This window comes from Siniperca chuatsi, linkage group LG1, assembly GCF_020085105.1.
Source record: "Siniperca chuatsi isolate FFG_IHB_CAS linkage group LG1, ASM2008510v1, whole genome shotgun sequence".
NCBI classification, from domain to species: Eukaryota; Metazoa; Chordata; class Actinopteri; order Centrarchiformes; family Sinipercidae; genus Siniperca; species Siniperca chuatsi.
Window position 1 is genome coordinate 17,014,253 of NC_058042.1, and position 16,645 is coordinate 17,030,897.

At 38.3% G+C, this 16,645-nt stretch overlaps 2 protein-coding genes and 2 non-coding genes across 7 annotated transcripts; all 4 read left to right on the forward strand.

The window, feature by feature from the left end:
• Nucleotides 1–1,292: 1,292 nt before the first annotated feature.
• On the forward strand, nucleotides 1,293–6,916 carry gcshb (glycine cleavage system protein H (aminomethyl carrier), b). Its single transcript, XM_044202771.1, has 5 exons — nucleotides 1,293–1,506; nucleotides 2,692–2,771; nucleotides 5,976–6,039; nucleotides 6,170–6,301; nucleotides 6,463–6,916. The coding sequence occupies exons 1-5, from the start codon at nucleotides 1,356–1,358 to the stop codon at nucleotides 6,558–6,560; spliced, it is 525 nt and encodes a 174-aa protein (XP_044058706.1). The 5' UTR covers nucleotides 1,293–1,355; the 3' UTR covers nucleotides 6,561–6,916.
• A 3,295-nt stretch (nucleotides 6,917–10,211) lies between these two features.
• rpl13 (ribosomal protein L13) lies at nucleotides 10,212–14,944 on the forward strand. Of its 4 annotated transcripts, none has more exons than XM_044194223.1 (6): nucleotides 10,212–10,262; nucleotides 10,718–10,835; nucleotides 11,488–11,629; nucleotides 13,048–13,221; nucleotides 14,170–14,226; nucleotides 14,738–14,944. In XM_044194223.1, exons 2-6 carry the CDS (start codon nucleotides 10,732–10,734, stop codon nucleotides 14,894–14,896), a joined length of 636 nt encoding a protein of 211 aa, XP_044050158.1. In that variant the 5' UTR covers nucleotides 10,212–10,262; nucleotides 10,718–10,731; the 3' UTR covers nucleotides 14,897–14,944. The 4 variants fall into 4 exon arrangements, with proteins under 4 accessions (XP_044050158.1, XP_044050172.1, XP_044050163.1 ...); XM_044194237.1 differs by lacking the exon at nucleotides 10,212–10,262 and adding an exon at nucleotides 10,364–10,382; XM_044194228.1 differs by lacking the exon at nucleotides 10,212–10,262 and adding an exon at nucleotides 10,440–10,460.
• Nucleotides 12,862–12,940, forward strand: LOC122882354. Its single transcript, XR_006379348.1, has one exon. It is a non-coding gene; the product is annotated as a small nucleolar RNA MBII-202 (small nucleolar RNA).
• LOC122882376 lies at nucleotides 14,482–14,560 on the forward strand. The gene has a single exon (XR_006379355.1). It is a non-coding gene; the product is annotated as a small nucleolar RNA MBII-202 (small nucleolar RNA).
• Nucleotides 14,945–16,645: the final 1,701 nt, after the last annotated feature.

The following is a 16,645-nucleotide window of genomic DNA, read 5'->3' on the forward strand; positions in this document are numbered from 1 at the left end:
GTGTGTCACAGCTAATATGGTCATTTTTCAGTAAGCTGTAATATATCAGAAAATATTGTAATAATGTGGCTTGTCAATGTTTGTTTTCGAAGAGGCGAAGAAGAAGATTAATGCTTTACTGGAAGTGTTTTCAAACAACATTTTTTACTTTCTGGTTGGTTTGGCAAATGTACATCTGGTTACACCCAATTGGTTGAAGTGCAGCACACAGCCACTTCCCTGAACTTTACTATGGTAACCATTCTGGACTGTCTCCACACAGTGGAGGAGACAGTCCGGAAGAGTTGTCTGAAACACTGGTTACCCTCTCTTAATTTGTATGCATGACCTTACATGTGAAATATGGACACACTGAGGTGTTGTGGAATGTCTGCACTGATTGTGTATACAATAATGATACTGTGGCTCAATTTGACCTGGGTGCTTTTATGTACATGAACAGTTGTACAGACACAAAATAAATATGTGTCTGTGAAATATATTGTTAGAACTGGTTTATTGGCCAGTCAGGGTAGACATTAGCTGCCCTACAATTTTCAGTGCTGCAACAGATTTTTCCAAAGACATATATGTTTGTTTATAAATGTATTCATTTGCAGTGGAGGAAAGTAAGGTTTAGGTACTACTTTACTTGAGTATTTGAATTTTCTGTTACTTTAAACTTCTACTTTGCCTATATTTCAGAGGAAGATATTATACTGTTTACTCCCTTACATTTATCAAACAGCTACAGTTACTAGTTACTTTACACATTTAGGTTTTACATGCAAAACATACGATCATCTTATAAAATGATGCATTGTTGTAGATTTTAACTACCCAGCAGCAGTATATAAAATACGTATAATTAGCTCTACCTCTACCTGCTACAACATTAACATGCTCCTTACATGTTAATGCATTAAAATTAATATTCAAATAATATAAAATATATAATAAAACAACAGTCTGAAAGGGGAATTTCTGTATAACAAGTACTTTTACTTTTGATACTTTGTACATTGTGTTGCTAATACTTCTATAGGCTACTTTTACTCAAGTTGTATAATATTTTAATGCAGGACCTTTACTTGTATTTGGACAGTTGGGTAGCCTATTGCTGCTTTTACTTAAGTAGAGGATCTAAATACTTTTCCAGACACTGTTAATTTGTTATAATTAACACCTGAAAAAGTCTGTAATAGTTCAATATCAAGTTTTAGACGGACACACACTTGGTTTTGAACCTGAGCTAAGCTCACCCTCCTCCTCCCGGCCACCACCCCCAGCGGGAACCCGCAAACAGTGGGATGGTGCGCGCACCCGCGGTCAAGTGTATCGACACACACACACACACACACACACACGGAGTGAAGATGGCGTTGAGAGCAGCGCTGCGGTGCCTCTCTGCAAACTTTCCCCCCGGATTGCCTCAGCTCTCGCCAGCAGCGCAGGTTTCAGCGACTCGGCTGCTGTGGAGGAGCGACTCTCCGCGGACACTGAGCACGCCCGCGGCCCTGTCCACAGGTAAAAAAAAAAAAAAAAAAGGAGCTGTAATGTTACATACTACAAGTGGTGGGCGAAAAAAGTCACGCAGTTTGTGTCACTTTCCCACAGCGGAGCAGAGGAATGCGGCAGGGAGGGCAGCTAGCATAAAAGTTTGTTTTTAAGTCTAAGTGCAAAAACTTTAGTACAGGAAATAAGCAGCCACATGTTATGTTGGCTAAAGTATACAATAAGGTTTTTTGGTCCCCTATTTAGTGTCGTTGGAAGACAGTCAAACCACGAGCTCCAAATTGGGATTGGGATGTTAATTAATGACCATAAACAACAAATTACCTTACTGTCTGTTGCACCAAGCTTATTAAATAAAAGTCACCCATGATCCTGGATATGTGCCACCAATAGCTGTGGAGTGGTGCATTTCATTTGTACATGTGGTATAACATTTCAACAGTTGAATGTATTTTCTTCTAGTTGTAGCTTTCATTCATTATTCTTCCTCACAGACACCACCCTGTGAAATGTTAACGCGTTTTTAAGGCTGTCAGCCAGTTTAATAGTTAGAAAATACGTTTCTCCAGCCCTTTACAGCAGGGATATTCAGCAGTCAGGGCTGACGGTGCTCTCCGCGGCCATGCATCAGCATCTAGCACAGTTCACAATCTGGTTCAAACCTGTATTTTTCTGCATGGTCTGATGCCAACACTGGGAATTGTTGAGGCATTGTGGTTCTTCCCTCAGGGTATTTTAAAGAAGACAGCATGAGCTTGGAATCAAAAGGCCCTAACTTGTATTTTTAAATTGCATTTGTGACTCAACCAGATAGGTCTTTTTTTTGCACCCGTTTGCAGCTTTTTCTGTCAAAACACTGATGGTCAGGATCCAAAACTGCACATGCAGAAAGCTCATGATTTTGACAAGTGAATTTGTGAGGTTGCAACCAGTAAACTACAGATTTATTTCTAATTGACAACACGTGTTGCATAAGAAACAGCCTACTCTTCAGCTTTGGTCCACAGTGCAGTAATGTGTTCTTTGGACATCCAAATGATGTACTTTGAGTCTGGTGGACTTCCCTCTATGTGTTTCACAAGATTCATCATAGCACCAAAGTAATTTTTTTTTAAATCATGATTCATACAGATTCATAGTTTCATTTTGTGTTTGCACACTAATCTATTCCAACATATTCCCTTGTTCTCTCCGCAGCCCTAAAGCTCACAGATAAGCATGAGTGGGTGAAAGTGGAGGGTGGAATTGGCACAGTTGGTATCAGCAATTATGCTCAGGTAGGTTGTTGGCGCTGTTGCCTTACTAATCATTGATTTATGACACATTTGGTTCAGAGGTTTGCTGATGGCGATCTAAAAATAGTGATATTCTAATGTCTGCAGTTCATTACTGCACTTTGTCCTCACCAGCAGCAACTGTACTGTAACAAGCTAATTTACTGTTTTATGACTATTGTTTGAGACAATTGATTACTGCCAAATTGCAGTGGTGTGCAGAAAATCTCAAGGGCAGGCACTTGCTTACCTATAGACGTTCAAAGCTTTGAATTTTCAGACAGATGTCTTTTGTCTTCGACTTGAATGCAGCTTTTAGAAAAAACGAAACTTAAGAGGCTTTGTTTTCATATGTCGAGCATTGACAGCTAATCTGACAGTGGGCACACAGCCACTGAAATCAAAAGTTCAAATGATTTTATCTCTGCTGCTGACCAGTCAAAAGTACTACCAGTAGGATTGCAGTTTAATGTGATGCAAGATGGTGATGTGAAGACATGGAGGAAGAACTCAGTCTGCTGCATTTGTTGTTGCTTGTTTCTAAAACTACACTGCAAATGTAATTAACTGCTTGGTTCAAAACCTCTGAAATGCTGCTCACATCTCCAATATTCTCAGCCAGTCAAATATATTATCTAAATGTTTGGCTGACAATTTTCAGACACGTCCTCTTTGCAGTGACCATGTGTACCCATAGCATCTTGGAAAGAACAAATGAGCAAACTGTAAAGAAGACAAGTATGAACAATAATAAGAAGATTTAACACTGATAGGCTGCCTATTTACTTTTATAGACTTCAGGCTCCTGTTCCTGCGGTTCTCTAAAACACTTTGAAGTTTGTTAAGTCTAAAACAGCTTCATTTATACATTCAATATGAATGCTTTTTAGACTTTAGACAGGTTTAGACTTCATTAAATGGGTGGCGGTACAACTTAAACGGCCATGGTCCATGTTTTACCCCGTAAGAAGGCGTAATTTGTGGGCTGAAGCAATGATGGCAACGCTTTGACACTTAAAGTGTTCAGATACCTTGCAAATTAGAGTGGAAATCATGGATACAGGTGATTTAGGCCACCAGCAAAGTATATAAAATGCAACACTCGGACAGTGATTGTGATTTGTACCAAAAGGCAACTCTTGGATTGCTTTAAGACACTGCACATGCTGCATTTATGCAGGGAACGCAGTCCAATAGAGCTCAAAGACACAGAGCTTTCTCTAATGCTACTGCCCGTGTAAGTAGGCATGGAGACTAACTTGCTTTCCCACTTCCCATCCTGAGTAGAGGATCTTGCACTAGCCACCACATTTGAGTCTCCTTTAAGGCCTTCAAATTCCAAAATCAGTTGTGCCATCCCCCACTAGTTCATTTGCATGAATATAGCAAACCAAGGGACAGCAGACAACTTATAACTCCAGCCAGTTTATACTGTATATGGATACCATTTCCTACGCACAATGCATATTACATCTAACTGGTCAATTTGACCCGCCTTGTAAAGTAGGCCAAAATATATAGGAAATATAGGAACTTCTTAATAGTACAGTCATTTCTAGGATTGCCTAGGACAATGTATTCATTCACTGCCAACATAAACACTCTTTATCCATACTGTAGGTACAGCTCTTCCAGTTTATTGTGTATAAATGAGCAAAAATTAGGAAAAAGCTTACATCTTGGTGACATCAACAGTTTGGGTCTCATGTCTCTGCTTGAAAAAGTATTGATCAGGCTGACTGCGATCAGCTGTACTTTATGAGTTGTATGAATGAGTTACATACAGTATTAGTCTCTGTGGCAGTAATCTCAGTAGATTGTGTCAGTATTGCAACAGTATTGATGTCAAGACAAGTGATTTCTGATTTTGTTTTTCTATGCTGCCTTTTATCATTTAAAACAATGTCCCCCTCACATGTGAGGTAGACTTAAAGACTGGTGAAAGTCTATATTTTTCTTATTGTTAACAAATCCCATGAAAAGACCAAAACCAACAATGAATTGATCCTACTAACAAGTATTGTCTGTGCAGCCAAAGCCTGATATAGCTTATTCCTCTGTGCCATAGACTTCCATTGTTGTTCAAAAACTATTAAAAGCACATTGAGCCACACTATTGCACTGTGTGACATGTTCCTTAATTACCATGAACACGGGCAGAGCCACAAGCAGGCTGGGGTAGTCAAAGTATTGAGAGATGGACTAATACGTAGTTGGTTTTAGGAACATTACAGATAGTAACGTTATTCTAAATATGATTGTAATTGATTTTCCATCATTCAGTGTTCATTTCAGCGTTCAGTCTCGTGTCACTTTTGGCCGATGCCCAGGATGATGCTCGCTCGCGCCTATAGAGCAGCAGGATGCTGCCTGCAGTTCACTTAACTGCCAAAGGTGTCATTATTAACAAGGGTTTTCTGAAAGTTACATATAGAACTTTTAATACATAAGTTAGTATCATGAATCATGTTAACTTGTGAAGTAATTTGGCAAGATAGCCAAATAACATATCCACTCAGATAGTATTTTGCTAGCAATAACGTTAGTAAGCAAGCTAAGGTTAGCCAGCCAGTTACAACCCAACCACGCTGCATGTATCCGGCAGCCCCGCAACGCCAGCCGACAAAGTAACCTGCAAACGGCAAGCAAACCAGTTTACCAGCCAGATTAGCCCCGGGAGTCTGGATGTATTAGCTGACGTCATCCACCCAAGACAGTATTTTGCTATGTTTACTAGCTAGCAATTTGTCCGCATTAGCAAGCAAGCTAACGTTTTGACTTTGGACTTTGTGTTTGTCTCTGTTTTGGTGGGTGCCGGTCGTTTGTTAGTGGACTCCATTTCTGAGCCAAATTCAGCAAGCGTTGCATACTGTTGCTGCTGTAGGAGAGCGGAGAGAAAAGGCACTCAGGAGCGCACATAAACGTCACATCCTTTGGATTTTCCCAAAACCGACCCAAGTCCTTTACATAGAAATCACTCCACAGGCTGTTATCGGCAACCGAGAAAGTCAAGAGAAGGTTTCTTTTTTAAGTGTGGTTAAAACCCATTCACACATTGGCAATAAAAAGCGATTTAATACATGTCAAAAATTACATACAATACCTTTTAAGACATTATTAGATTACTGCTTTTACTCACTTTTATATACTTTACTTTTATATACTTTAGGTAGGTTATAATTAATTCAGTTTGTTCTGTCATTTTAGGAAGCATTAGGTGATGTGGTATACTGTGGACTCCCTGAAGTTGGCCAAAGACTTGAACAAATGGGTAAGAGCCTTGAATATGCTGTACATTTTTTTAAAGTAATTGAGTCCAGCAGTGTAATAACAAGTATCTGTCACTGTGTGCGTGTGCGTGTGTGTGTGTGTGTGTGTGTGTGTGTGTGTGTGTGTTGTAGAGGAGTTTGGTGCCTTGGAAAGCGTAAAGGCTGCCAGTGAGCTCTACTCACCAATCACAGGAGAAGTGACTGAAATCAACACAGAGCTGGCAGAGAATCCTGGACTTGTGAATAAAGCCTGCTATGCAGAAGGTAAGTGTCTCGTACTCACTGTTGTTCTTTTCTAGTACATTTGCCATACTCATTTCCAGGAATTTCTCTCAGTAGATTTATTGCGTAGGCAGATGACAAGTTGCTTGTTCATGAGAACATGTACATTGTTGGCTTTTAAGATATGAACTCTCACTTTTCAGGGTGGCTAATCAAGATGACGATTGAAAAGCCTGAAGAACTCGATAGCCTCATGGATCAAGCTGCGTATGATAAATTTATTAAGTCACTTGACGAATAAATCGATACACTCACTGTGCTGTTTTATAATGTAATTGCAATCAAAGATTAGTAGGCAGGGTTACTAACATGTTTTGTGACACTTTTCCTTATCTGTGGTATTTATTTTGATACTGGAATTGTGCTATCAAAATAATTTTAAATCCTCAGTAACATCTTCCACTTAGAAGGTTAGGATTTGTTTAGCTACTAGCCAACCTTAAGGGCTCTTAATCACAAGATCTGTAAGTATTATTGGGTATTGTTTCTGTTGCTTTATTCCATTTTTAAATGTGCACAGATGTAGTAAAGGCTGGAAAGTGATTGTAAGTGTTGTGTCAAAAATAAAATGTGGTCCTTACGTTTGAATAAAATTGACACCCCTGCGATTTATTTATTTTTACAAGTCAAATTTAACTTTTGCTTATGTATCTTTTATGCCTATTCTTGGCAACTAAACATGCAGGAATGTGTTTTGATGGTGTTGGTGTCAAGATGGCACCAATTCACACAGCAACATGGACAATATAACTTAACATCGTTTTTTTTTAAAAAAGCTCATGCACAACTTATGATGTGTTGTAGACAGTAGACATGTTCATATCATGTTGCTGTACATGCTGCTTCTTTTTGCTTATTATAGTTCCACACACCTTGACCTTTGCCCTCAGGTGAAGATAGTCAGAGATTGCAGAAGCTAGATGATCAATGATTAATGAAGCAGTGGTTTTCAAATAAGTGACTGAACAAAAAACTGCACTGAGATAATGGAAAATAAGAGCTGTAATTGGTATTCCTGGCTAAAACTGACTAACTGAAATATTAAAGTCACTGAGAATAAAAATGACTTTCACCTAGTTCATTCCCATTAAATAATTTGTATAATAAAACTGTTTATTTTAAATGTATTTTATAACCAAATGTCCCTACAATAACTTCCTCTTAAAGAGAAGGTCTATTGTGTTGACCTATTGATTACCTTTTAAGTCTCCCATTCAAAAACTGCACATTTCTCCATAGTGATACCTCTCTCCACTCTATGTCCTGCTCCAAAATAATAAAACGCGATGCTCTTAAAATGCAGTTGTATTATGTTTCACATTTTCTGCTGCTGGCATTTAACAACCATTTGTTGTCACATTGCTGAGATAGATTGAGGAGACAACGGTTCCAGTTTGTTCCTTATTAGGCTTTAAAAAACTATTTAAATAAGACTGTACTCAGATGTATTTAAAGAAGAAAGAGAAGTAGTTGAAATTCAATTTAAAAAAAACCCCTCATCAACCAAGTTCTAACAATTAATCCACTTATTCATCAGTAATATCAAGGAATTGCAAAGCAGAAGCTGTTACTTTCTTTTTACTTTAAGCAATGTATGATAGCAATTTAATTTAATCAAGACATAATTATCTTTTTCATTGTGTTCACAGAGGACACACTGACTCAGGGGCATGCAGAGAAACAAGTTTAGACAGGTCCGAGCACAGCAATAGTGCACACGGAAAAATGTCTTGAATTAATTTGCATGTGATTAGACATGGAATTAGTATGAAATAAGTAATTATTCTCATTAGAGGAAACTAATGTGGCTGGTGCTTGATCACTTGTCTATGCACATGGATGGCTTGTGGACAGTCCTGCTCAATCATTTTCATCAATCTAAACACCTGAACCACCACACATCCACCTTTTTAATACATTTTCAACCTAGTGCTGTGTGCATTATCATTAAATTCCCATTGTCTTGAATAAAAAAAACTACTATTTACATCAATGTCCTGCACAGCACCACTCTGATTATTGACATCTCTGATGAGATTGTATAAATGTATGGAAAGACACATGTCACAGACAGGCTCAAACAAGGGGGAGGGGAGGCAATGATAATAATAATAGCAATTACTAGTTAAAGCCTAAAGCATTAATTAATTCATTTATTTTTTTATAAGATTTTTTAAGTATCCCACTGAAATCAAAGTGTCAAGCTTCAGGGTAAAATGAACAAAATGAAAAATCCTTTCCCAGGTCAGTGCTGTCCTGATTAATGCTCACATAAACAGGGCACAAGTCTGTGTTTTTACATAAAACAGGAGTGAATTTGTAGCATAAATCCAACCACAGAATATGAGTAAATATGTCTTTATTATATCAATTTATAGATCAAGGTTGCTTCCGCTGTCCTCTGCGCCTACAGTACAGCACATGGAGATACAAGCCTTGTTTTCATATGAGGAGGATAATATTCATAAGTTTCTTATGCTGCTGCTTCATGGATGGACTGTGAGACAATGGGCCCCTGCTCTTACCCGCCAGAAAACAACCATAATAACACCTAATATAAATAAATATTGAATCAGACTTGTTATCTCAATATCCTTTCTCAATATGAAAGGACTGGGATCAGGAGCAGGAGGAAAAAAAAACAAAACATGATCAGGTCATCCCTACTGTTGACGGTAACCTTTGACTGAGAAATGCTAATAACCATCACTTCAAACAGAGACCCGGTCTTAGGAGCCCCATGATCTCCCGCAGCTGTTATGTGACAGTTTGGTTTTATTGAGCTCATATGTCAGACATGGTGGTAAATAAGAAACATCACACACGTAGTTTTTCAAGACTATATGTATTTAACACATAGAAATAACCCTTTTGAAAGTTTTGTCTTTGGTTTCCAAATACAGCCACATACTTACAGCTATACCCTGCTACCATAAAGTTATTGTCTCTGTATGCTTGTAATTAAAGCAAATAATGTGTGGTACTAGTTGCATCCTGTCTACTGTCAGTATACTTAGAAGAGATGTAGCCATGCTATGACTACTGATGAAAGGTGCCAGGCCTACATCTAGTGGCCAATGCAAAAACTTCACCTAATAATACACACTTAGGTTTTAAGAGGCTTTAAAGGCGTTCAAGTGTTATTATTAGGTTAATATTCTAGTCCAATCTTTGATGAAAAAAATAGATGTTCATAAATCATTGGATTAATAAATCTCCAAGGTACTACTCTTGCACTTTTTGGCAACCCCATTTCTATTTCAAAACGCAACACTAATCCTAATAACTGCTGTGATATTAGTCATATTTTCAGAGCTATAAAAAAATATGTAGGCAAATTCGTATTATTTTGATAACATAAACAAAAGCAAGTTAGATTTCCCTGCATCACAACAAAGATGATTTAAGTGTGATGAACGCGTACTTACTTCCGGTTTTTTTCTTACATGAAATAGTGCCCACTGCACTTGGTTTAAGTGATTTCATATTTTAGTAAATATTTATCTTTTTGTACAGATACTGACAAAATCTTTGTTTACCGGCACAAGAAAAAAGTGTACAGCCATTTAGGTCTGCTAAAACGAAACTGTAGCCAAATGGGATTGCTTAGTTTTACTCGTCAAGTAAGTCACCGTTGTAAATTCAAACATACTATGAAATAACGTCTATTTTTTTTTACTATGGCAGCCCAGATATGACAGCACTGCACGGGGAACTTCCAAAATATATAACGTATTTGTCAAACATTAAATACCGTCATTATATGTAGTTTTGTATTATATATTTTATCACAATCATTAAATAATATCTTTACCTGTAGGGATAATGCTCTTTTATATACTCTTTGATAACGTCTGCTCTACCATTGGCTGGTTGACACATATCCCACAATACACCGCATTACTACTTCCTTTTTCCTTTCGGCCATTTTCCTCCCTCGTAGGTATGATAATTTTTTCTCTACAGGTTTAGAAACAATCTATCTTAATCCTTGGTATTTTATCGATATTTATCAATTTCACTTACAGCCTGAAATAGTGTGATTTGTCACCTTTAAATTAAGGTGATTATTGTCATAGTTTTCCACGTTAAACTGCTGAACAACATCTGTGTTAGTGGTGATCCCGGGCAAGTGGTGACTGTAAGCATTGCCGTTACAGGCCAACATTTGTTGCTCCGTATTTTAATAATGTAATAAAAAAGAGCATACGTAACGAATGCCGAAATGGCAAAGACTAGTAAGTATAGCATGTAGCAGCCGTTAACGTGAATTGTTAATCGAAACAGCCAATAGCCTGGTTAACCTGCTAGCTTAGCATCTCAGACGTAGCTCTGTGAGGACTGATGGTGTGCCGGCATGACAGCCTGCTAATGTCTGTGTGCCATGCTGTGTTGCAGGGAAGTAGGCAGCCATGGCCCCCAGCCGGAATGGAATGATCCTGAACCCTCACTTCCACAAAGACTGGCAGAAGAGAGTGCGCACCTGGTTCAACCAGCCAGCCAGGAAGATCCGCAGGTGAGAACTGCCTTGTGCTCCAGGGAGAGATGCTAACTCAAGCTAACACGCCTTCATGAATGAGTAGCAGAAACGAACTTTGTTGGTAATATAGTCTTGAGCCACTGCCCAGATAAGCAAGCTAATAAAAGTAAGATGTTGGTCAAAGACATTTGCAAGGATGACAAGAATCCAGACAACATGAGCACAGTCAGCTAGCTTCTCAATGTTGACTTCTGTTTTTATTGGAATTTATAAAATGCTATGTATGGGAAAGAACTGTAATAAGCTACAAGAAGTTAAATGACATGTTATCACCTTTTGCTATTATTAAATGTCAACTGATCTGAATTTTGTTTGCAAGGACATATAGTGATACAAACTAATCTGACAGTGAACATAAAATGGTGGATATGTGTGTTGTAATGTTTTTTTTAGCTGATGCCATGGACTCTCAAATAGTTTTCTTGAAGACAATCAGTATTTACTGTCTGGGATCAGGTCTCCAACTGTGTTTTACAGCTCTTGGGTTACAATGTGTTAGAACATTATAGGAGGTTCGAAGCACATTTACGCATATTCATTGCTGTAAAAAATGCAGTGTGATTGCAGTACATGGTTAGCAGCCCTTTTCCCACCCACTGTAGTTTGACCAAAATACCGCTTCCTTTAGGCGAAAGGCACGTCAGGCCAAGGCCCGTCTCATTGCTCCCCGTCCTGTCGCTGGACCACTGAGGCCACAGGTCAGGTGTCCCACTATCAGGTACCACACCAAGGTTCGTGCTGGTCGTGGCTTCACCCTGGAGGAACTCAAGGTAATACTTTTATAGTTGTCTGTAAATTGATTTTACATGCAGGAATAAGTAATGTCACTATTAAATGTGTCCAAAAAACTGGTCAGTGCTTTGAAAACTGTCTCAAAGCACTGAATTATTTGACAAAGGGGGGGAAAAAGCAACAAACCAACTGATTTAAAGTGCTTTGAGTGGTCGGAAGACTAGAAAGGTGCTATACAAGTACAGTCCATTTACCATGTCATGGTGTCTGTTGATTGTTTGGTTAGGTAGAATCTTAATTATATGTCAGCGTCCGAGACAAAGTGTTTATCAAGGTGACCTCCACGTCAGAAATGCTATTGACGACTATTGTGCAATAGAACAGGCTCAACCTTTCTGTGATGAATCCTGCAACCTACCGAACCAAAAAACTCAATAGCTATCGAAGAAGACGCATTGCTGCTCAAAGACTTCTTGTACCTTGCCTTTCCTCCCATGTACTTGCCTGCTGTTGGAGGAAGGCTAAATGACTGTTGATGTGCTTCATCCCAGAACATGTGGACTTGTTTGTTTTCCTTCAAAAGAAGTAGGCTCAAACAGGAGTTTTTTTTTTTTTAAAGTTTGTACAGTTTATATAGTACTAATTGCTTTTCTCTCAGACTTCATATTTATGAATAAGAACCCTTAATTTCAACCACCAATAGCTATTTCAGTTTGAGGGAAACAAATCCCCATGTGTAGTGGACACCCAACTCGCATACTTGAGTTTGATCCTCCACATCAGCTAAATTATCTATGAGCAAACATTACATCAATTTCCTGCAAAATGTCAGCTTTTTTAAATTGGTACACAAGATATTCCATGCTACTAAAATAGGCTGGTTTATTAGGTTGAAATGTTGAATCTTTATTGATGGGGTGTAATTGAGAGCATTTATTTGTCATTAATATTTATCAGGATAAGTAAATAAAGTTTGCTCTTGTAAATGTCATTATGTTAATAAACCAGATAATCAAAATCCTGACTAAGGCTTAAGCCAGCCAGGACGAGGCTCATATTTTTATTATGAATGTGTATGTAAGCACACATTTTTGGCCAGTGTGGAAGTTAAGTGTGAGCTTGCATCGTCAAGTAGAGCTCTGCCCCATGTAAATGCAGAATAACACATACAGTACCTGTGCCAGCATGTGATCAGTAACGTGTCTGCACCACAGTGCACAGTTCAGAAACATAAGAACCATCTTATGTGTTTTGCCTCACAGCTGTCAGATGATGACAAATCTCCGGAATCTCTGTATTTGCTTGATGAATACTTTGAACCTCTTTTCCGATGACTGCCTTTTGTTACTCAAAATAGAATAAATTGGTCATCAGTATCGTCTCATATAGTGGACGTTACATCAAAGTCTGAAGTTTTTTATCTTCAACTCCTAATGTACTGTGTTCCTCCCTGCAGGCGGCTGGTATCCACAAAAAGACAGCCCGCACCATTGGCATCTCTGTTGACTCCCGCCGTCGCAACAGATCCACAGAATCTCTTCAGTCCAACGTGCAGCGCCTGAAGGAGTACCGCTCCAAACTTATCCTTTTCCCCAGGAAGGCTTCTGCTCCCAAGAAGGGAGATAGCACTGTAAGTTTCTTCATGTTGTTGCATGAAGCATAAAGAGAATTTCAAAGAAACTTCACATCCGGTTTGTAAAGCATCTGATGGACTGTAGTAGTGGTGGTTAACGGTTTTATGTTGTGATTGTATTTTACTGAGAAAGACAAGTGTTAAAACATTGAACAAAGGCATGTGGTCAATAGGAGTCAGCTCTCAAAATTGAATAAATACAATTTGAGAGCCCTCTCCAGTGTTTGTTTACTATTGCTCCATCTTATGAAAAGTAATACAACAGCTTTTACACACATTTACTTTAACATTGTATAAAAACTAAAAATGCTGTCTCAACTAAGAATTTAGTCCTTGTGTGTTTTGAAATGAAACAGTGTAGAGATTTGTCTTTGAGGGAGCTCAAAGATTTAGCCCTAACCCTAAATCTTTGTATTTGAACTTTTCTAAGTGCAGCGATCAGTTCCTCCGTAATCTCTGCACAACACTGTTTGAGCTAAACTCTTGTTTCTGACAGCTGCTCACCATCAGTGAAAGTAAATCATTTGCATTCTGAATGCCATTTTTAATTGGTTGTCAGGAGTTTTTTTATTAGACTGCATTGGTTACCTAATGACTACTACTAGTGAGCTTTTCAAATTCAGTCAAATTTGAAAACGAATTCATTTATGTAGTGATCCGGGTGTATGGTCAGTCAGAACAACAATAGAGGCTGATAGCCAAACACAGCCTCACTCTGCCTGTCCTTGTCAGTTCACCTGTACTCAGATCCCTGTACAGATTTACTATTACACTTCAATCATCTTGCAAGTGGATCGCTCTAGTTGAAAATGAATAATCAGCATTAATCAGCTTCTCTTTTTCTTTTGACTTGACCTTTGATCTGATTGATTTCACTACACCCAAATGTTGGGAATAGCTAGGTGGTTGTTGCCTTGAAGAATTAACTGTTTGTAATCTTTTCAGGAGGAGGAACTGAAGATGGCCACTCAGCTTGCTGGTCCAGTCATGCCCATCAAAACTGTAAGTTTTAATTCCTTCAAGATTCCACTAGAACCCAACACATCCATATTCAAAAATATATTAGGATGGATTACATTGAGATCATTGGAAATAAATGTGATTAGTTTTAGGTGGAAAATAAGTAGAAATTTTATCCTTGAAATTGCACAGCAGCTAACATTGAACTGGCTGGATTTTGTGATGTGCCATTCTTACGTAGGCTTTCATATCAGAAATATAAGCACAATCTTGATGTTTTGCATCACAGCAGTCAGATGATGACAAATCTCCGGAATCTCTGTATTACTTTTGATGAAACATTGAACCCTTTGTCTGATGATTGCTTTTTAAAATCAAACTGAAAAAACAAATTGGTTGTCCCAAAATAATGATACCATAAAAGTGGACTTGTTTTCGTATATAAGCAAATGTTGAATTGGCTGGATTGTGTCCTTTGGCAGAGATAGGAGATTATGAAGCAATGTGTGCAAAGTGTCGTATGTGTTTACTATTGTCCTTTTCTTCTCTTCAGGTGCACAAGAAGGAGAAGGCCCGGGTTATCTCTGAGGATGAGAAGAACTTCAAGGCTTTCGCCAGCCTGCGTATGGCCCGCGCCAACGCTCGTCTTTTTGGCATCCGAGCCAAGAGAGCCAAAGAGGCTGCCGAGCAGGATGTGGAAAAGAAGAAGTGAAAATAGTCACTATGGAACTTTGCAAAATAAAGTGTTTAAAAAGATAAATGTGAGAATGTCATGATTACTTTGTTTAAAGGTTTCATGGTTTGCTCATAGATTAGGAGACTTGATGGAATAGAGCCACACAACAGACTTGGGAAAATACATGACGTCTGGTAAATAGTCAAAAGAACGAAGAAGAGTGTCGTTCCACAACTGGGTTACTTCTACAGGCAAGATTGTATTTATAGATGGTAGCAAATGTGTTGGAATAATGAGTTCAGATTGCAGCTCAGCATATGACTGGTCAGAAGTAAAAACATTAAAACAGCCTTTGGAATTTAAAAGTTGATTTCAACCAGGGACCAGGTGACAGATAAAAGGCAAGATAAAAATGATAAAATAAAAACAGAAATTCATGAAACCTGATTGCTATAAAATCAGATGTCTCGGCAGACATTTTGACTTGTTATAGTAGGAAAAGCATGGGTGTTGCTTATAACATCAACGATGGTCCTATACAGGTGTCCCGGTGAGCAATGCCGGAGCCCTGAAACTGAAGCAGATCAATGGTATAAAGCCATCATCAATTTTATTATTTGCACCTATGCTTTTTCCTACTGTGACATGTCAAGACATCTTTGTGAAAAAGGCCTATATACTGCATCATAAAATCTTGCTTTAGAAGTTTTAGTAATGCTTAAAAGATGCCTGAGCCCCTGACAGCTGTGGAGTGAAATCGGAGCACTTGATAGTACAAAAGAAATTTAGTTTTTCCCAGATTTTCTGATTATAAATTCACATCAGTCTGAAATATACAAGCTATGAACGAAAACCTGAAATTTGGATTCAGTGGATTCTATATTAGGCTCAATTACAGCAGTAGGTGGCACTAGAGGCACAAAATGTAGCTCATTAATGGAGACAGAAAAGCATTTAAGAGTAGGGGTATAAATCCATTTTTAAATAGCTAGATATTTTGAAAGCAGGTTATTAACTTGCTATGACAATTAACAAATTGTCTTTTTTTTTTTTGCAGACAGGTCACCAGAAATAAAGTCTTAACCAGTTGAAGAGTCTAAACCAGAGCAGAGCCTCTTAAACATGACAGGCTGTTATCATTTTAAAAGACCTGTACAGTATCTACAGCGTGTAGAAGTGGAGGTCGACGATAACCCCAGGGGCAGAGGAAGGTCAGGAGAGGTGGACAGCAAGAAAAAATCTCATCCCAGTGGGACAATTTTACAATCAGCTTCTGTGGGAGTTGAATTTAATTTTCATACAGAAGCTTATGTGCTGCCAGACAGGAACCAACAGACTGCTAATATAAAACATTGCCATGACAACAGAGACTCTGGACATTTCTAAACAATTTGCACATGTTGGGTTTCTCTGATTAGGTGAAATTAATAAATAAAAAGTCAATAAACAAAACAACACGGGTGCAGAAAAACTACCTTATTGAGTGAAATTGCCTGTTTCGAATGCATAAGTCATTACCATTTGAAAATGTCCACTTCCAAAAATGATCCCAAGTCGACCATGTCAACATATACAGACTGAAAAAGTCAGGATGAGGTGAGACTAAATGTCCTCTGTGTCTCCTTTAGTGCCTCTCTGTGTACCAACTGTCTGAATGCAAATAAATAATTCAGTTAATGGAGGTTGGTGGACAGTCAAGTCATTTTGGACCAGGGGTGATTGATATGGCTGAAATGGAAACTCGAATGGATGTACCTATTTATCCTTAAGATAGGGTACTGCAAA